This window comes from Budorcas taxicolor, chromosome 1, assembly GCF_023091745.1.
Source record: "Budorcas taxicolor isolate Tak-1 chromosome 1, Takin1.1, whole genome shotgun sequence".
Taxonomy (NCBI): Eukaryota; Metazoa; Chordata; class Mammalia; order Artiodactyla; family Bovidae; genus Budorcas; species Budorcas taxicolor.
The window spans coordinates 24,506,356-24,524,579 of NC_068910.1; the positions used below are offsets into that span (position 1 = coordinate 24,506,356).

The following is an 18,224-nucleotide window of genomic DNA, read 5'->3' on the forward strand; positions in this document are numbered from 1 at the left end:
GTTGCCATGGCAATTACTAGATGGAAAATTGAGAACCGTTCAGATAACCCCCAAATTTCCCTTTATGGGGTATATGAATAGCAGCTATTCTAGAAGCACAGGCTACTAGGGAAAGCTTTAAGGCAAACACATATTTCACTTAGGCAAAGATATCAATACCCATCAACTTTTCAGTGAGACACTCTCTGTCCCGTTACTGAATACTGCAATATCTCTTCCAGCATTCACAATCCCCCTTACCTGCTTTACTTTTGATTTCAGCATTTATCACCATCCTGCACAGGATACAGCTTACTCACTGAAGGGGGTTTTATCTCCCTCTCCCCCATACCCTATCGCAGGAGGGGCACTGCACATGCTCACACATGCAACACTAGAACAAACTCCACAAGGATTCCTGATTGCATGTCCAGAGTGTAAATAAAACATGGCCTGTATCGTTGTGTGTGCTCCAAAAATGTGTGTTGAATGAACGAATGAATAAGAGCACAAAGAAGTGAAATTTAACGTGTCTTTGAGAAGGCTGCAAGAGGTGGCTGGGTGTGTAAGTTTTTCACCCTGATTATAGCAAAGTTAGAAAATGTAAAAATGTGTCTGGCAGTTTATCTAAATGAATGTTTTAAAAAGCCATTAGCATATTTTGAGTTGAGAATGCTTTCAGCTTAAAAGAGACATGAAGAGGACTTTGAAATTACACACTGACTTTCTGTTTCAACATTTAACTAGGGAGAGATCAGAGGGTTCCACATTTATGCACATTTTATTACGTTTTATGTACAGGCAGGTCATCAGTTACTGTAGCTTTGGAGAAGTGCTTTTCTATATACAAGCAGTGGAATGAGGAGCTCTCTGCTGCAGCCTTGTGGCACATGTAATTTTCTAAGACAGGCTAATCTGCTGACTAGTCAACAGCTGTAAGATCTGGTGATGTGGAAGGATCACCTGGGTAGCTTTTTAAAAATGTACTCATTTCTAGGGCCTGCCCTGGATTCACTGAATCTGGAACTTCTGGGTCTCAGCCCCAAAACATCTACTCATGAACAACCTGTAGCTGCCTGCTTCTCTGCCAAGTTGGCACTATTCTTGGAACTAGTATTTGAATACCATAGTACCATTTGCCCCAGAGTACTTCCTGTGACACCGCAAACGCTCGCTATCTACACTATCCAACACAGCAGCCACTAGTCAAAAACGAGGCTCTCCTGACTCCTTGAAATGTGGCCAGTGGAAACAAGAAACTAACTTTATTTTTTTTAACTGTAATTAACTTGAATTAAAAAGGTAACATGTACCCAGTAGCATCCAAACTGAATGGCATACATTAAGACGATGAGGTATCCCACAAAAACATAACAAAAAGGTTTAAGTCAGAAGTTAAACTGTTTCTAATGACACCCAGGGTTCAGCTCTGTGCTCCACTACTTCCTGGATGTGTCTGAATTACTAAACCTCTCTCTGCCTGAGCGGCGGATGTATAAGTGGAGATAATGAGAGTACTAACCTCACTATTTACATGATAGTTTTAAGAAGGAACGGTGACAGATAACATAGCTGAAGTGCTCAAGGAGGTGCCTGATGCATAAAAAGAGCTCAATCAATGTAGGTTATTATTTTGTTGATGGTGGTGGTGAAATGGGTAGGGTGAAGGGGTAGCTGCAAAATCTCTGAGCATAAATCTGGAAGCTGGAGAGATTTCCCAAGAGCAAATCTCTTTAAAAGTTAACATTTTCTGAGTTGAGAAGGATACTCTTTTGATCAGAGGAAAGTCAGTTGAGCAATGAACTCAGCAAAATTAATACCAAACAATCTAACCCTATTAGCTACACAGCCTCTTCTTGAGAGTACTGTCAGGAACATAGACCAGGATACTTTACAGGTACACAGGGAACTCAGAGTTGTAACCGATGGTGATAAAGCCCAACTTAATGTTTCTTACAACTGTAGCTTGGAGTCAAAGAGTATGGATTTAAACTGTCTTCTATGGTATTAGTTATACTTTGAAGATTACGATTATGCTTGAAAGACAACAATCAATACAGAGACTAGAGTAAAAGTTTTAAGAATAGACTATTTCCCACAGGGAGCTCAGTGAGCCTCTCCCAAACCCCAACCACTAGGGGACCCAAGAAGATTAAAGAAGAAAAGGGGGTTAAAAAAAAAGAAAGAGAAAAATCTGAAATAAAGTTCCTCATACAGATCAATACTGTCTGGACTCTTAACTCAGTTGCTGCACGAAGCATTTGACACTCAGAATCTGAAACTTTAAAGCTCTAATTGATTTAATCTCTAAGACAATCCTTTAAGGAAGCCAGGCTGTTTATCACGGATGTACATACATTATTTCACACAATAATAAATTTAGCAGAGAGGATGAGATCTAGTTCAGGATATCCTACTGTGGAAAAACAAAACAAAACAAAACACAGTCTCATACCTCCATGCGATTGAAAGTCTGAAGAGGAAATTGCTAAATAACTGAACTCAGATGAACACAAATTACCAACTGTTAAATTCTATAAACGAGAAGTTTGACATGGGAAGAGTGAATCGGACAGAATCCAACAGAAACCTTAGCTGAGCAGAAGCTGGCAGAGCAAAGAGTGGGAGGAGAAGACAGCCACAAGCAGAGAGCAGCATGTGCAAAGGCCCTGGTGTGTCCAGAGAACAGCATGTGCAAAGACCCTGGTGTGTCCAGAGAACAGCATGTGCAAAGGCCCTGGTGTGTCCAGAGCGCAGCATGTGCAAAGGCCCTGGTGTGTCCAGAGAGCAGCATGTGCAAAGGCCCTGGTGTGTCCAGAGAACAGCATGTGCAAAGACCCTGGTGTGTCCAGAGAACAGCATGTGCAAAGGCCCTGGTGTGTCCAGAGAACAGCATGTGCAAAGACCCTGGTGTGTCCACAGTTTCGAGGACTCAAGAAAGTAACAAGAGGGTCAAGGAACTGAGAAGTTAGTGGAGTTAACTTACCATGAGAGAAAGAAAGAAGACAACATGAAGTTGAAGAAGGAATTTTATACTTTAAAAATAAAGACAAGCCCACAATCCTGTTGATATTAATTTATATATCATTATCTTCTATGTTTTGTCTCTATTAAAAACATTATCACCATTAAATGGTATCAAACTATTTTATACAAGTTGATATTAATACTAATCTCATGATAATATCAGCTAAAAGGGAAATAACTTTTCTTATAAAAATAAAAGTGGAGGAATGAAAATTAGGGAAAAGGGGTATCTTACCTATCTTTTAATATCTAACACATTTATATCTTTAAAAATGTAGAGAGAAGAAAAGACAAATTTTACAGCTTTTTATTGGTTCTGTATCATACTCCCCAACACTATTAAATATGACGTTTATTCTGTTTTTTTATTTAAAAGAAAAAAGCTAAAGAAAAAAAATCCCCAAATCTTTTCTATCCTTTAAAAGTAATGAGGCCTGAAAGTAGCAAGATTCTGAGTTTCCAATTTTCTGTAATGAATCTCAGTAGGGATGCATACTATTTGTGAATGTAAATAAGTGAGAACCAATGAAACGTTGTAAAACATGCATAAATGCCCAAACTGCAACAAGAACAGAGGTTAGAGTGTATAACACAGTAATACCAAACCATTTTACATTTACAAGAAAATCTTTGTCAAAAGCAAATACATCGACTAGAATGCTAAAACATGCAGTGCTGAATTTTCAATGTATCTTATTTAACACAGCATTAAACGTATGTGTTCTCTAAATTTAGGGTTCACAACTCAACATGATTTTGTACACCACCCTCCGCCCCACTCCCAGCAGCATTTGGCAATATCTGGAGACAGTTTTGTTTGTCACACTGGGGGAGGGTTTCTCCTCGCACTGAGTGGGCAGAGGCTGGGAATACTGCTCATTCCCTACCATATACACAGGTCAGCCCCACAACAAAGAACTATCTTGGAACAATCTTTTGGAAAGATCTCGGAATTATCAGATTTCATTTTTTAAAGTTTCTTTAAAAAAATCGAACTTTTGAGCCAAAGTAGGATGCGATTATAAAAACACTTTACCCTGAAGTGGAGCTTCTCTGGCTGGCTCCGGATTACTTGGGGGGTGGTTTGGAATAGCAGGAGGCACAAGCAATGAATGATCTTCTGTCCATTCTACAATGAAAACAAGAAACAGTTTACTGTCTTCCTTCCGACCACTGGTCACCTTACTTAGGATTCACCACCTTCTTCATTATAAAACTACCCAAGCCAATAAAACCAGAACCAGAAAGCTTCACTTGACAAGAAATTGGTATCTGATGCTATTCTACGTAGGGCTTCCCAGGTGGCGCTAGTGGTAAAGAACCCTCCTGCCAACGCAGGAGACGTGAGATGTGGGTTCGATCCCTGGATCAGGAAGATCCCCTAGAGGAGGGCACTGGCAACCTGCTCCAGTATTCCTGTGTGGAGAACCCCATGCACAGAGCAGCCTGGCAGGCTACAGCCCATATGGCTGCACAGAGTAGGACACTACTCAGCACACCTACTCTATGTTAAGGTCCCTCCCTGTGTGTGTGTGTTTATGTCTCTTTCTCCTAAGACCTCTGAGGACAGAAATAAAACCAATGGAAATACAACCAATAAAAATCTCCAGTTCTCTCTGGCTGCAGAGTTCAAAGTGAGATCAAGTAAAAAAAATATCAGAAAAGATATACAGTAAACTAAAGCAGGCCCAATAAGGCAGAAACTTCTATAATTCATCTGAGACTTGGCTGGACAGCTGAAGTCTGCTTGGCTGGGGCAGTAAAGGTAGGTTTCAGGAGTTTGGTAAGGTGCTGTCCTCTATCATCTCTAAAACCCGAGGGGGATTATGAAAGCCCCTGAGTCCTAACTAGCCTAAGTGTATGAACTAAGTGTAGTCGCGTACACCTTGAAGACCGAGAAGTAACTCACTGCGAATGAATCTTAAGATTCATCCCAAACTCACCTTTCCAGCTAAGCTAACAAACTCAATTGTGTACATATAGTTAATTTTACACTCATTTTTCAATGGTACATTCTCACTCCCCAAATTCATAAAAATATTTTTTAAATTTTTAAATAGAAGAGAGATTAAGGAGAACTTTTCAATAGCTAGGTGCGTGTGCGCACACACACACACACACACACACATACACACACACAGATACATACAAACACTCTCTAAAATACAGTCTATGGCCGCGGTTGGCAAACTATGGCTCACAGGCCAAACTGGCCCCTGTGCCTATTTTTATTAAGCTTGCAAGTCAAGAATGATTTTCACATGTTTCTATATGAGTAAGAAGAATATTTTGTTGACACATAAATTACATGACACTCAAATTTCAGTGTTCAGTGTTTCAGCCACATACATTTGTTTACAGTTTATAACGTATTTCATACCATAAGGGCAGAGATGAGTAGCTGTAATAGATGCTGTATGAATAGCAAAGCCTAAAGTGTTTATTATCTGGTCATTTACAAAAAAAGTCTGCCAACTTCCATGCTATGCTCTATATTTATTAAGTTCACTATGATAATAAGAGAAGTACTGAATTTTATATTCATATAAAAGGAACAGTAAACCTAATATTTTTAAAGACTGCGATGAAAAATGAAGAAAAATCTAAGCATCTGCTAATAAACAGAGGGCTAAATGAAGTAAAGAGATTCATAAAAGGAATATTATGCAGTCATTAAATAATCCCAAGGTAAATCTATATTAAGCAGCCTTGAAAATGTGCAAGAAATATATTTAACTGAGAAAAATAGGCCAGAAAACTAATATGTATGTAAATACAGAATGTATTCATATACATAAATTATGACCTGGTGTTTGTTAAAATCTGCATATTTGTACATCCCTAGAAAATTTCTGCACATTGCTTATTGCTGAGAATAGAATGGGAACCAGCAGGGGAGATGTAAATTTCTCCACTTCTGAACTGTTCATGTTTTTGTGAAGAGCACAAAGTAACTTTTAATTTTTTGAAAGCACTGAAGTTTACCAGCTTTTTCTGATGCCTACATGCCTACAATTAAAAGTTAGTTCCATACCCTGCACATCTTAAAGTGGTTTGGACTTAGATACCAGGTGCTGTGCAAAAGCTCCCAGGGGCAAGGGAATTCTGTCACCATCAGAAATGTTCTCCAATCTAACAGCCCCTTTCTAAATCAGAGTGGAGACTGGGTGCTTTTAAACGGGGCCCCCCACTTTAGCTGTCTGGGTTCGGGGTGTGGACTCTAGCAGAGGTTCTGCATCACTCCCCACACTTCCAGGACATTGAGTTCCTAGCACCACACAGGACATGAGCCTCGCGGCCACTTCTGACCACATGGGGGTGTCAGTGCCCAGGCTTTGCCTGGAGCTCCTGGCCCACAGATAGAGGGAAAGCCAACCTTCTGGCTGCTGTTGCTGTTGCTGTTGTTGCTGCTGCTGCTGCTCCAGCTGCTTCTTCCGTTTGGCTTCTAGGACTGGGTTCTCATATTGTGTCTTCCTGTTGATGTGGCTGAAGCAGAAGGTATATTGCACTCAGTTAGGAAACATGTTGTCCCACAAGCAAAACGCCAATCAGGCCAAGTTCCCTTGATTGGACCTGAGTAAAGCAGGTAGTTGAGCATTTTGTGTCAAAAAGCACAGTTAGGAAGATACAACAAAAACAAAAATGAATGGTTTCCACATACTGACTGCTTCTCTGTACCAAGTATTGTAAAACCAGTTTTACATGTGATTTATTTTAAAAATCTTCAGTAAATGCCAAGATGAAGGTCCTGTTTTTATTGTTATTTTGTGGATAAGGAAAGTAAGTTTCTGAGTAGTTAAGTACCAGCTGACCTAACAAAACAGCTAGTCAGCACTAAGGAGGCTTCAAGCTTAGCATGGCCAGCTTTCAAGCCCCAGGACTGTAAAGCACCGACTCTCCCAAATGTCCAAAGAATCACGTGACAAAGAATGTTTCTTTAATTCAACAAGAAGTCAGTTAACAGAATTATTTTTAAATGGAGCTGAAAGTGGAGATGTGGTGTTGTCTGTAACACGTAGTGCCAAAAACTGTGTGTAACTTTCTACAGTTCATGGAACCATAAACACCCTGACCCCCAAAGATCAAGTTAAAAAAAGGACTCTACCAACATCTGTCAACTATTTTGATCAATAAGCATGGAGTCAGGATTCAAAGTATAAGCCCTAGGCAAAAAGATTCCAAATGCAGCTAACCTAAGCAAATGTGATGTGTTCAAAGTGACAAAGACCCAGATACTTCAGATGGCTCCAAAACGAATAAGGCCAAGGAAACATAAACACACACACACGTACAAACATATATATGAATCCAAAGCATTTTTTTTTCCCATTCTTATTCAGTGTATGTATATGTAATGTAGGCTTCCCATTTGGCTCAGCAGTAAAGAATTCGTCTGCCAATGCAGGAGACCTGGGCTTGATCCCTGGGTCAGAAAGATCCCCTAGAGAAGGACATGGCAACCCACACCACTATTCTTGCCTGGGAAATCCCATGGACAGAGGAGCCTGGCAGGCTACAGTCCATGTGGACACAAAAGAGTCAGACACAACTGAGAAACTAAACAACAATTGCGATATATGTACATGTATATATACACATATTACATCAACACACATATATACAAGCCTACACATATTCTTTTTTACTTCATCAAAATCATATTTCATGAGAAGTTTAGAAATATTCCTACTCTATGATTATTTAGAACTCAAAATAATTTTCAAGTCAGGCTTTAGTTTTTAACAGTTTCCCTGGAGGCTCAGCTGCTAAAGAATCCACCTACAATGCGGGAGACCTGGGTTCGATCCCTGGGTTGGGAAGATCCCCTGGAAAAGGAAACGGCTATCTTCTGGTACTGGAGAATTTAGAAAGTTTAAATGAATAAGTAATCACTGAGAATCTCAGACCTGAGCAGGGCAAAACAATTGGCAAAACTGATGCTCTTCCTGAAGATAAACAACTCATACTCATATGGCCTATTGAGCTTTTTACATTCATTCAAATAATACCTATTATTAAGTACCTGCCATAGACCAGGACTATGTTTGGCTCTAGCAATACTGTAGTAAACAGAAGACATGTGGCCCTCAGGGGTTTTATTATATATCATCATCAGATTTGCTGAATATGTCCTTATTCATTAAACTATTTTTCATTATAAAATTAATATAATGTTACTATTACTACTTGTTTTTACCTTATCACAATGGCAAATTCTATTCAGCATAAATGTACATAATTACAGAAGAATGCAAACTAAAATGTGTCTTAATAGGCACTTACTCTACATAGTAGATACCATAGACAGGGTCTTCAATCTTTTCCCAACCAGCAGGCAGTTCTGAAAAATAAAAGGACATTCAGAGCAAGAAGAAGATATTCCTGAAGAGCCTAGAGATTTTCAACAACCGATTTAGGCCAAAAAAATTAAAAAAGAAGGAAAAAAAAAGAGTCATAAAAATACTGTCTAAAGTCCAATTAAAGTCCAAATAAAAATACTGTCTAAAGTCCAATTAAAAAGTGAGCATTATTTTATCAGTGTTTTCCTACACAAAGAGCAATTCTTTACTGATATTTTGTATAAGCAAATGAAAGTTAATATAATGCAGTCTTAGGTGCCTTCATTCTAAATCAACTATTAAATTAGATTTTAATGAAAATATATTTAAATTTTGCCTTGAATGCCTGGTCCCCATCCTAAATATCTGCAGTGGTTTCATTCTATTGCTAGACTGCCTTGCCACACAAGCAAAAATGGATGAAAAACAACGTTCTTTTTCATTTTCAATGTAAGTCCCATTTTTGCTCTCCCTAGAATACTTAAAATTTACATCTAATTTTCTCCTTGTTCCTAATCAAAATGCTATCAAGTAAATAAAAATGCCCACCTGGAGTTGAGTTCTTGAGTTGTACACACCTATCACTCAACTGGCTACATCTGGACAGGCCCAAATCTTCACCAGGCTGTGCCTATGAAAGCAGAAACATCGGTCCTGCTCTCCAAAAACTCTCCACATAACTGGGTATACTTCATTCCTTTAAATGGTGGTGGTAAAACGGCACTGGGGAATATACATGCCTTTTGGAAAACTCATCTGTGCTCTACTGAACTTCACTTCATAAAGTTTCATATCAAAAGTTGCAACTTCGTTTAACGAGGTAACAGAGGGTTCTGTCATAACAAGTGCTTATTTCTAAAAGTCCACTGCATCAGATAACTCGGTGAAAGAGCAGCTACGTTGTATTTTGTGTCACTAAACAATTCTTCAGGCAGAGCTGTAATTCTCAACTTAATTTCAAAGCCACTCCGCTCTGTGTGTAGTTAAGGCAAGGTGGTGTAACACTGTACTCCAAAGCGAACCTTTATTCCTAGAAGGACACGTTAAGACTGGCTTGAACTGAACATTACACTTGATTGAAAAGAAAGACTTTTTAAAAAAAAAAAATCAATGATTTTGTGGTCACCATTTGAAAATCGTGCCCATTTCATCAGGGCTTAGGTTTTCCATAAGACACAAACAGTTCTACACTAAAATGGAGTCATGTGCACACACATACACGCACGCACAGACACAGATACAGACACACACACACAGGCTAATTACTCAAAGTTTACATTTTGCTCAGATTTGGCTGCACATGAGACATTAATTTTATGGGTTTTATTCCACATGTTGTTTGTTTGCAAACAGAGACATGTTTTCCCCTCCCCCCTTCTTCATGGGCATGGGGAACACTTAGCAGGTTTTAAAGAAGTCTTTGAATACTGGGAGACATAGCTACTAAAATGCAAGGCAGGTCCAATGTGCAGATGTTGACACAACTTGGCTTTTTTATACGCAATGTCTTGTGAACTGATGCAAATCAAATGCCTGGGAAGTGGTTTCCCCTTACAATGCTGGAAATTACCATTTAAATGAAAACGAACCAGGAAAAATATTTCCAAAGAGCTGGGAAATCTGAAGATTAGAAAAATGCAAAGTGGTGCCCAGGCATATGTTTGTGCTGGCACAGGGCAGAAGAGTGAGTGGGTATTAGGGGACTGCACCTTGTTTAATGAATCAAACTTCTTTTCAAATTCGACAACCTTAATATATGACCTAGGGACTTCCCTGGCAGTCCAGTGGTTAAGACTTTGTCTTCCAGTGCCCAGGGTCCAAGTTCTATCCCTGGTGGCTGGGGAGCTAAGATCCCACAAGCCTCTCAGCCAAAAAACCAAAATATAAAAAAGAGAACCAATATTGTAACAAATTCAAGAAAGACTCTTTTTTAAAAAGTGGTCTACATTTGAAAGAAAACAAACAAACATATATGGCCTGATCATCTTTGGCTAATATAGGGAAAAAAATTAAGAATTCGATTCATTCCATTACTGGTCAAACATTTGTTGAGTGCCTGAGGGCGTGCTAGACACCAAGGACACAAAGATAATTACAAGGGCACCGTTTGGGCAGACAATTCAAATATGGCACAGTGAGCGCTTTAATGAAGGTCCAAGAGGGCTTCAAGAAAAGAAGCCACCTTTGACTTAGCCATGTTACCTACTCGACAACTTACATACTAGGGTTGAGACACGACGTTGGTCAACTGGTATTTCTGGACATTTGCTCTTCTGGGACAGATTAACAAACTCCAGAAATGGTCCAGTTTTTTAAGATAAAGCTCATTTAACATTGAAAAGATAGATCTCTCACTTCCAATGTGGTGATTAACTTAATAATAGGCATTCATTTCTGAAAGCTTAAAATAGAAATTGGTCATCGATTTAAAAACAGAGGGTGTTTGTCTTGCAGTGTGCCATTTGGTCCTAAAAAGTTGAAAATGGGAGAAAATACTGAAGCCTAGAAAATGATGACATTAAAATTTTTTTCTTACTCTAAAGATACTTAAGAGAGCCACGCCCTCATGTCTAACAACTGTCAGACCTCAGACCAGTCTGGACAAGATGTCACTGAGACGGAAGGTGGTGAAGACCTAAGCTATGAACCTTAGCCATACTCTTTTCTATCTGCCTCGTGTTCAGCTACTTACTAATATCTTGAAACCACACCTTTCCCCTAGATTTACCTCGAAGGTCATATGTAGATTAAGTAAGGTTTGAAAACCTTTTACATAGCACCTGGCACCTAAGCTTAGCTAATGGCAATTGTAAGAAAGCCCAAAAGGAGCAGGACAGATCCACACAGCCTGTTAGCTTGCTGTTCCTACCACTAAAAAACTCACGCTGTACTAATCATCACCATGGAGCGAATATGGAGCCGACAAATGTTCCCAGAGTTTTGTCAACACACAGAGTAAAAGTCATGTTCACAAACAGAGATAAATTTCTAAACTGTGATTCAGTGTTGGCTGGGAGGGGACCTCATTTCTCTGTCTCTGCCTCCTAATTGGCTGCAGCACATGAATACTCTGTAATTCAAAAAGAAGCTTCTTCAAGTGCTTTTTGATTCTGGGGAGTTTACTGCAGAAGATGTGATAAATTCTACAAACCCAAAGTGCATAACGGCGCTACCCATTTAGCACGAACAACAGAGCTCAGAAATGACAACTCTGTAAGCAAATGATCTGGGTCCAACACCCAAGCCCACCACCCCTAGTTCTCAGAGGCAGATTATAGGGAGGGTGTCCTCGTCACATCTAGAATCATATTTTTCAGTGAAAACCTTGACAGTTGCTATTGTCTGAAATTAGGATCCTCTTATTAAGAAAATGGGCAGAGAGCTTGTCAAAAGAACCTGAAATGAATGCAAGGAAAAAGTGTGTGTGTGTATATACACCACTCTTTATACAGAGGACACATACAGACAAAAACCAGGGAGTCCTATCTCTACCCACAAGGACACATTTGGGCCAACTCTATAGTATACATGTCGCTCTCCTGTCCCATATTAAACACAAAAAGTATCACAAGGAAGAACCAAAATGTCCAACAGGGAAGAACTGGTTAATAAATCAGAAAATTGGCAAAAACAATATGTGATCACAGGGACAAATATATATTAAGATACAGTATCATTAAGTCTTCTCTTAAGCCCCATGGGAGCTCGTCGTACAGGTTAGGAACAGGAAGCTAAGAGAAGGCGAATGACTTCCCCAAGTTCACAAGAGTCAGTAAGTGAGAGAGCCCAGAAATGAAGCCAGTCAATGTGCCTTGACCCCAAAAACAGCTTCTGCTTTACCAAACCATCTCCCAGAACTGCGGCTCTGAACGTGAAAAGGGATACTATGCAGCCAGTAAAACTTACTTTGCTGAGTTTAACAGCACAGGAATGTTTCCACAATGTTACAGGTACACCAAAAAAGAGGACAATTGATTTTTCCCTAAAAATTTCAACATTCAAGCTTCCATAGAAGCAAATAGGCTGTGCCCCTGTGCACACTGGAATTATCTCACATGGTGTTGGGCACTCACACACATCGGTCAGGTGGCCAGGGGCTACCGTCCATGGAGTTGCAAAGAGTCAGACACGCCTGAGCACACGGAGCAGTTTAAATGGGTTCCACAAAGGACTGAGGCACTCATTTTTCATCTGGAAAACCTAGTTCTGTCTTTTGCAACAATCATTAATATCACTAGATTAATATATTTTTTAATTTACAAAATGAGTTTCAAATTATTCTATTACACAGGCTGAATATCAAATCATTCCTAACACAATGACAACTTACTGTATGTCTTTAAAAATATATCTTTCAACAGTTATTGACCACTGTTGACATACCCACCAATAACAACAGGATATGTTCCAAACATTAACAAAAATAGAGCAAGATTCTATCATACCCTGAGCCAACCATGATAAATCATCTTTATTTAGATAATAAAAAATCAAACTGAACAAAACCCAATAATCTGTATTAAATATTTATATTATCAGTTTTTAAGGCAAACTTAAAAATGCTAGTCTGATTGAATAATCTCAGGACAGTTCTATTCATAGTAATGTTAAATAATCTTGTTTTAAAAATATATTATTGTCAATTTTCAATCAGCCAAGGCTCTCAAGTGCAATTTAGCCAAAACTTGTGCTTTCCCATCTACCGTTTCATACATGCATCAAATGGAAAGCCAACTAATTTTAACACTGTTCAAAGATGAACATTAAACATTTAACTGACCAGGGAACATAATTCATTATGCTCCAACAGCAAAGATAAAAGAGTCTGGCATTATCAGCTAATGTAAATTATTCCCAAACTGCAAGAACTCAGAGTAGTCAAGACTTGATTTCTACTGACATACACATTCGAAGGAAAATAACACAGAAACCGGCCTCTGGTTTTCAAGCCATTCACTACAGTTACAAACTCAACAAGTAGCCTGTGACTAACAATCTAATACTAGGACTTAGCAACCATTCAGTTTATCAGTGGAACTGTTGTACCGCTGTTACTCTCCCTAAGATCTTTCAATTAGTCTGGTAGATTTTTGTTTGTTTTGCTTTTCTATATTCCCCATGGAGAAAACCACTCATACCAAATAAAGAATTGAGACTGAGATAGACTATAAGAGAGTTCAGGGGACATGGCAACCATCTATCCCTCAGTTTTTTCTTAATCCTTAATTTACGAGAGTACTGACCTGCTAACTCTCATTCTAGCCCCAATTCCCTCAGATATTTTCTTTGTAGACACAATTTATTACAACTCTGTATGATGTCTGCAGTCAGACACATGGGTTGTATATGACTGACCTTTTGTGGCTAAGCCGGAATGAAAATCGTAATTGAAGAAGTGCAAACTAAAGAAACAGAGGGATTAAGCAAGTCACTGGAAACAAAAGCACCCAGAGCAAGTCATGCAGGCTGGGAGAGTTTACCTAGTTCACTGTCCAGCTCCTCCGTATGGATCCCTTCTTCTCCAAAGGAATAGCAGGAATGAGACAGAAAAGAGAGAAAGAAAAATTCAGACACCAGCACCAAGGAAAGAAACGCCCTTCAAGAAAAACAGCAAACACATCACTTCATTTTGTCCTTACCTGCATTGTGGCTATTTCATTGGCTTGGCTACTCAACTCGAGACCTCAGTGTAAATCACAAAATGGGAAGAGCTGATATTGGCAACATAATTACATGGCTCATTTCCTTGTGTGTCAAAATAAGGTTTGATTGGTTGTAAAAGATGACAAACACCTTTGCGGTTTTTGGTCTTCTTACGTGGGAAGTCACTTATTACAGACCTTATTTCAAGCAAACAAAGCTGCTAGACCTTTCAATATTAGTCCTTTTAATCCTTCTATGATCCTCTAATCTGCAAGGCAATTATACTCACAATTAAAAATGTACTTAACCTATAAGTAATACTGCTGCCTGAAAAACAGAAGGTGAGGTCAAACTGAGAACAAAGATTCTAAGATAAGCTATACTTTGTCTTTCAAAAGGAGTTAGAAAAATGAACTATGTCAGGATGATGTACATCGGGGGTTGGGGAGGTGAGGCTTGAAAGCTGCCCTGAAAGGACGATTGGGAAGCAGAGTTTACTTTGCGTAAGATTTCTAAGTCAAGCAGCTCAGAAATATTAGAATGAAAATGTTCTCTGTAATTTCAGTAAGCAAAACAAGTCAAGATCCTTTCCACTCCTGACTACCTCTTGCTGTCAGTAAAACATTTTGTGATGACTGCAAAGAGAATATAGGACACCATACAACAAGCCACTTCATACACAGCTATGGTTGTCCCCTCCACCATAAGCTGAACAAGCACAGGGGGCAAGTCCATTTCACTACTGCCGCGCTCAGTGCCCGTGGGAGCTCTGGATACATAACAGGCACCAAATATTTCTCAAAGGGATGAATAAATAAACGAACCAATCACTGACTTTAGTCACCAACTGCCAACAATAAGGTAACAAGGTTGACACTGGCACTGTTCCCTAAGAAGGGAATCTTATTTACATAAAATCTTTCATGAAAATGCCCATTAGGATATTATTTAAAATATCTTTGGGGGCACTCATTCATTCCCTTAAAGTTCTTTAATGAGATTTACTATGTGCAAGCCCCTGAGCTGTCGTCTGAACGTTACGTAAAATTTAATGAGAAGACTTAGAGTGAAAAATGGCTAGAATTCAAGCTTGGCTGGAGTGGGGTTCTTGTTTATTGTGTTCAATGATACAATTGACATTCCCAGAATGCACCTGACAGACAAAAAGCATTCAACAATTATTTGCGGAATGTAAGAGCATTCTAAGAAGGGAGAACTGCACATCTAACTATCGCAGCACAGGAACTCAATGAGGACTGGGGGTGATGGACAGAAGGTGCGATGGAACTAGTCAGACAAGCTCAGAGGCTGAACACAGAGAACTTGGAAAGACAAGCTTTGAACCTGGCATTCACTGAACAGATCAGAGAGCTACAATATTAAACAGGGCTTGAGGCAGTGGTGATAACGCAAATACATTTTCACAGGCTGCTCTGAATACAGTGCAAGAACGAGAGTGGGCAAGAGTGTGGGTGGGAGATCAGCACGACCTTGACCTTGACTAGGATGGTATACATGGTGGGGAAAATGGAGAATGAATTCTAGAGACATCTGGGAGGCAAGGTGAGCTCAGCTGGTAGTACTGACAGCGAAAACTTTTAGAAGAGCAGATTTGGGTTGATGGGAATCATTAGTTGGGTTTTAATCAAAATGAATCTGAATTCTCTTTAGGACAAAAAGCATTATTAAATAATACTGGCCTGGAGTTCACGAGCAAGGGAGAAATCTAAAGAACTACTAAAACACAGAAATCACAACAAGGGTTATACATTGACTGTCAAAATCCCAAATTAGTTTCTGCCTTTTTGAGACAGGAAAAAGAAAACAACATTCTCTACAATAATGTTATACTGTTACATTCAACATGCATATGACCTACAGAGAGCAGAAAGAAACACAGTGTTGTAAAAGAACAATGTGATTCTTCTCTGTGACCTGATATAAACAGCACAAGACAGTCTTGGGGTAATTGGCAGGAGAAAAGGCAGATATGGGAATGGATACTTGCCACTGGGGTAGAATCTGCTTGTATATGCTTAAACCATTTGTGGGTTTACAGGCACACGGACATACATATAGTCTCTACCAGAAAAAGAACATATGAATTCTAATGGTGAAGCGACAATCACTAAGTGAACTGCATTGGATATGAATACATACTTGTTTCAAAGGGAATAATGTTCACACCAGTGACATGAACTCTTAAGAATTAAAAATTATTAGAATGGCTAAAAAGAAAATTCAGTAATTGTATCAACACTTTCACTCCATTTTTCTCAGTAAAAGCTACTGGAGTCTTCTATCATCTATCAAATTATACTAACAGGCATTTTCATACATTCCCAGTATAATTATAATGGATAGTGAAACTGAAGATCTGATGGTAATAAGAGGGCTTAAAACAGCTTCAGAATCTCAGACATCAAATGAAGATTACATTCTGTTCCAAGAAGTTTTATGGTTGGATGTATTTTATGTTCTTATCTTTGAAAACTGGTCACTTCTGTATCACATGTTAAAGAGAATATGTGAATGATCATGATAGCCCATTATCCTTAAGCATGCAAAATAATGCATTTGCCCATGCCTGTTCCTTTTCTTCTTTACGACTAAGCAATCAAAATAAAATGAGTCCCTCAGTTATGCCTCCTCAGTCAGAAGGATTTGTATTTCCACTTGAAGTTACTTAGATAAACATGAACACACAATTCTATGTTCATTTCATGCAATCTTACAATCCACATATATCCTGTAGTTTAAAGCTTTCACAGGATCATACTTTACTGGCTTATATTTTCAAACAAACATCAAGTGTATACAGACAATAATTGTGCCCCGTAGAAGAAATTAATAAAGTTTCACTAACTTACAGTAAAATGTATATCCAATAATTATACTACTAATTCAAATGCCAAGAATGAACGATGAGCAGTAAAGCAAGCCATTTTCCTTTTAATTTGTCCATGTCAAAAAGCAATTCTGGTAAAACTTAGGACAAATCAAAAGGGAACACTTGTTCAACCTTAATTTCTTCTTCACTTTTGCAAAAGTAACTAGAAATTCCAAAGCTTTGAATTAGACTTTATTGACAGCTGAACCTTTTTTCTCTAAATTAACAAGAAGAGTAGGGCAAAGGGTAACACCTCAGCCTCTTTCTTGGAAGAACGTACTTTCTCATATTTAGGATACACTGTAAGTCACACAGAGACTCCCAAACATAATAAGATCTGCTTTCCTAATGCTAAACCTGGAGAAATACTCAAATTATGAAGCATGAACACTTCAAGAAAAGTTTCTAGTATTTTTTTCTCTAATGCTGTCACAATATATGATTATGGTTCAGCAGGTAAGTGACCAAAGCATTTTTGGTTTCTAAATTCGTAGAGACTTTCTAGAGTTTTCTCCAAGTTCCTGAAGGGCTTAGGTTGCATCCACATCTGAATCCTTCCTGACTGGGCTGCAGTTCGGTTTCTAATAGAGAGCTGAGTATGTCTTTATGTTTAAACAAACGGTTCTTCTAAAACAATTTTACAGATTTCTCTCCTGCTTTTGGAAACCATAATGCACTTAACAGAAACTGGATTACCTTTCAAAAACTCTTTGTTAGAAACCTGGCTGACCTTGCTACAACTCTTTAAACTTCGCATGTGGGGACTTTCCTGGCAGTTAAGATTCTGCATTTCCACTGCAAGGGGCACAGGTTCAATCTGGTTGGTGAACTAAGATCCCACATGCCACACGGTACACCAAAACAAGAAAAAATAAAATAAAATTTGCATGTGTGAACAAGCCCACTTAAACCCAGACTTTCTTAGCCCCTTACCATCATCTTCACACTCCTCCAGAGGCTTCTGCTGCTTGTTCAGGCACCGAGGGTCTAACCAAGATGTTGTTTTTGTGTTGTGGCTGAAATTCAGAAACAAGAAATACGTTTGAAAGGGTGGTGGTGGGGGGCGGGAATGTAAAAGCTCAATGACAAAAGATTTAAACAGTCTTGAATATTTACTCTTCACTAAAGCAAAGATATTGTCTAACAGTCAACTGAGGGCAAAAGAGAGCTCTGGAACAAGGAGAAGCTTGGAGAGGCTGGACATGAAATTCTATTTCCTTCAGGAGGGTCGAGCTCAACCGGAGATGAAGTGTTTCAATAGACACCGTTGCCCTTCGATCAAGAGAGAAATGATAGGCAAAATGACTGGGCTGATTGACCTGAAGCAGATCTGGGACAAAATTCTG

General features: G+C 38.9%; 1 protein-coding gene across 1 annotated transcript in view; it reads right to left on the reverse strand.

Annotated features, from left to right (window-relative positions):
- Positions 1 to 18,224, reverse strand: part of MAGI1 (membrane associated guanylate kinase, WW and PDZ domain containing 1) — a 642,797-nt gene that overhangs the window by 76,807 nt on the left and 547,766 nt on the right. Inside the window, exons 6-10 of the mRNA XM_052636253.1 lie at positions 17,812 to 17,894; positions 13,826 to 13,861; positions 8,290 to 8,347; positions 6,383 to 6,492; positions 4,043 to 4,135 (exon numbers count right to left, since the gene is read on the reverse strand). Of these exons, the coding sequence (XP_052492213.1) occupies positions 4,043 to 4,135; positions 6,383 to 6,492; positions 8,290 to 8,347; positions 13,826 to 13,861; positions 17,812 to 17,894 (380 nt within the window). The remainder of the gene's footprint in view (positions 1 to 4,042; positions 4,136 to 6,382; positions 6,493 to 8,289; positions 8,348 to 13,825; positions 13,862 to 17,811; positions 17,895 to 18,224) is intronic.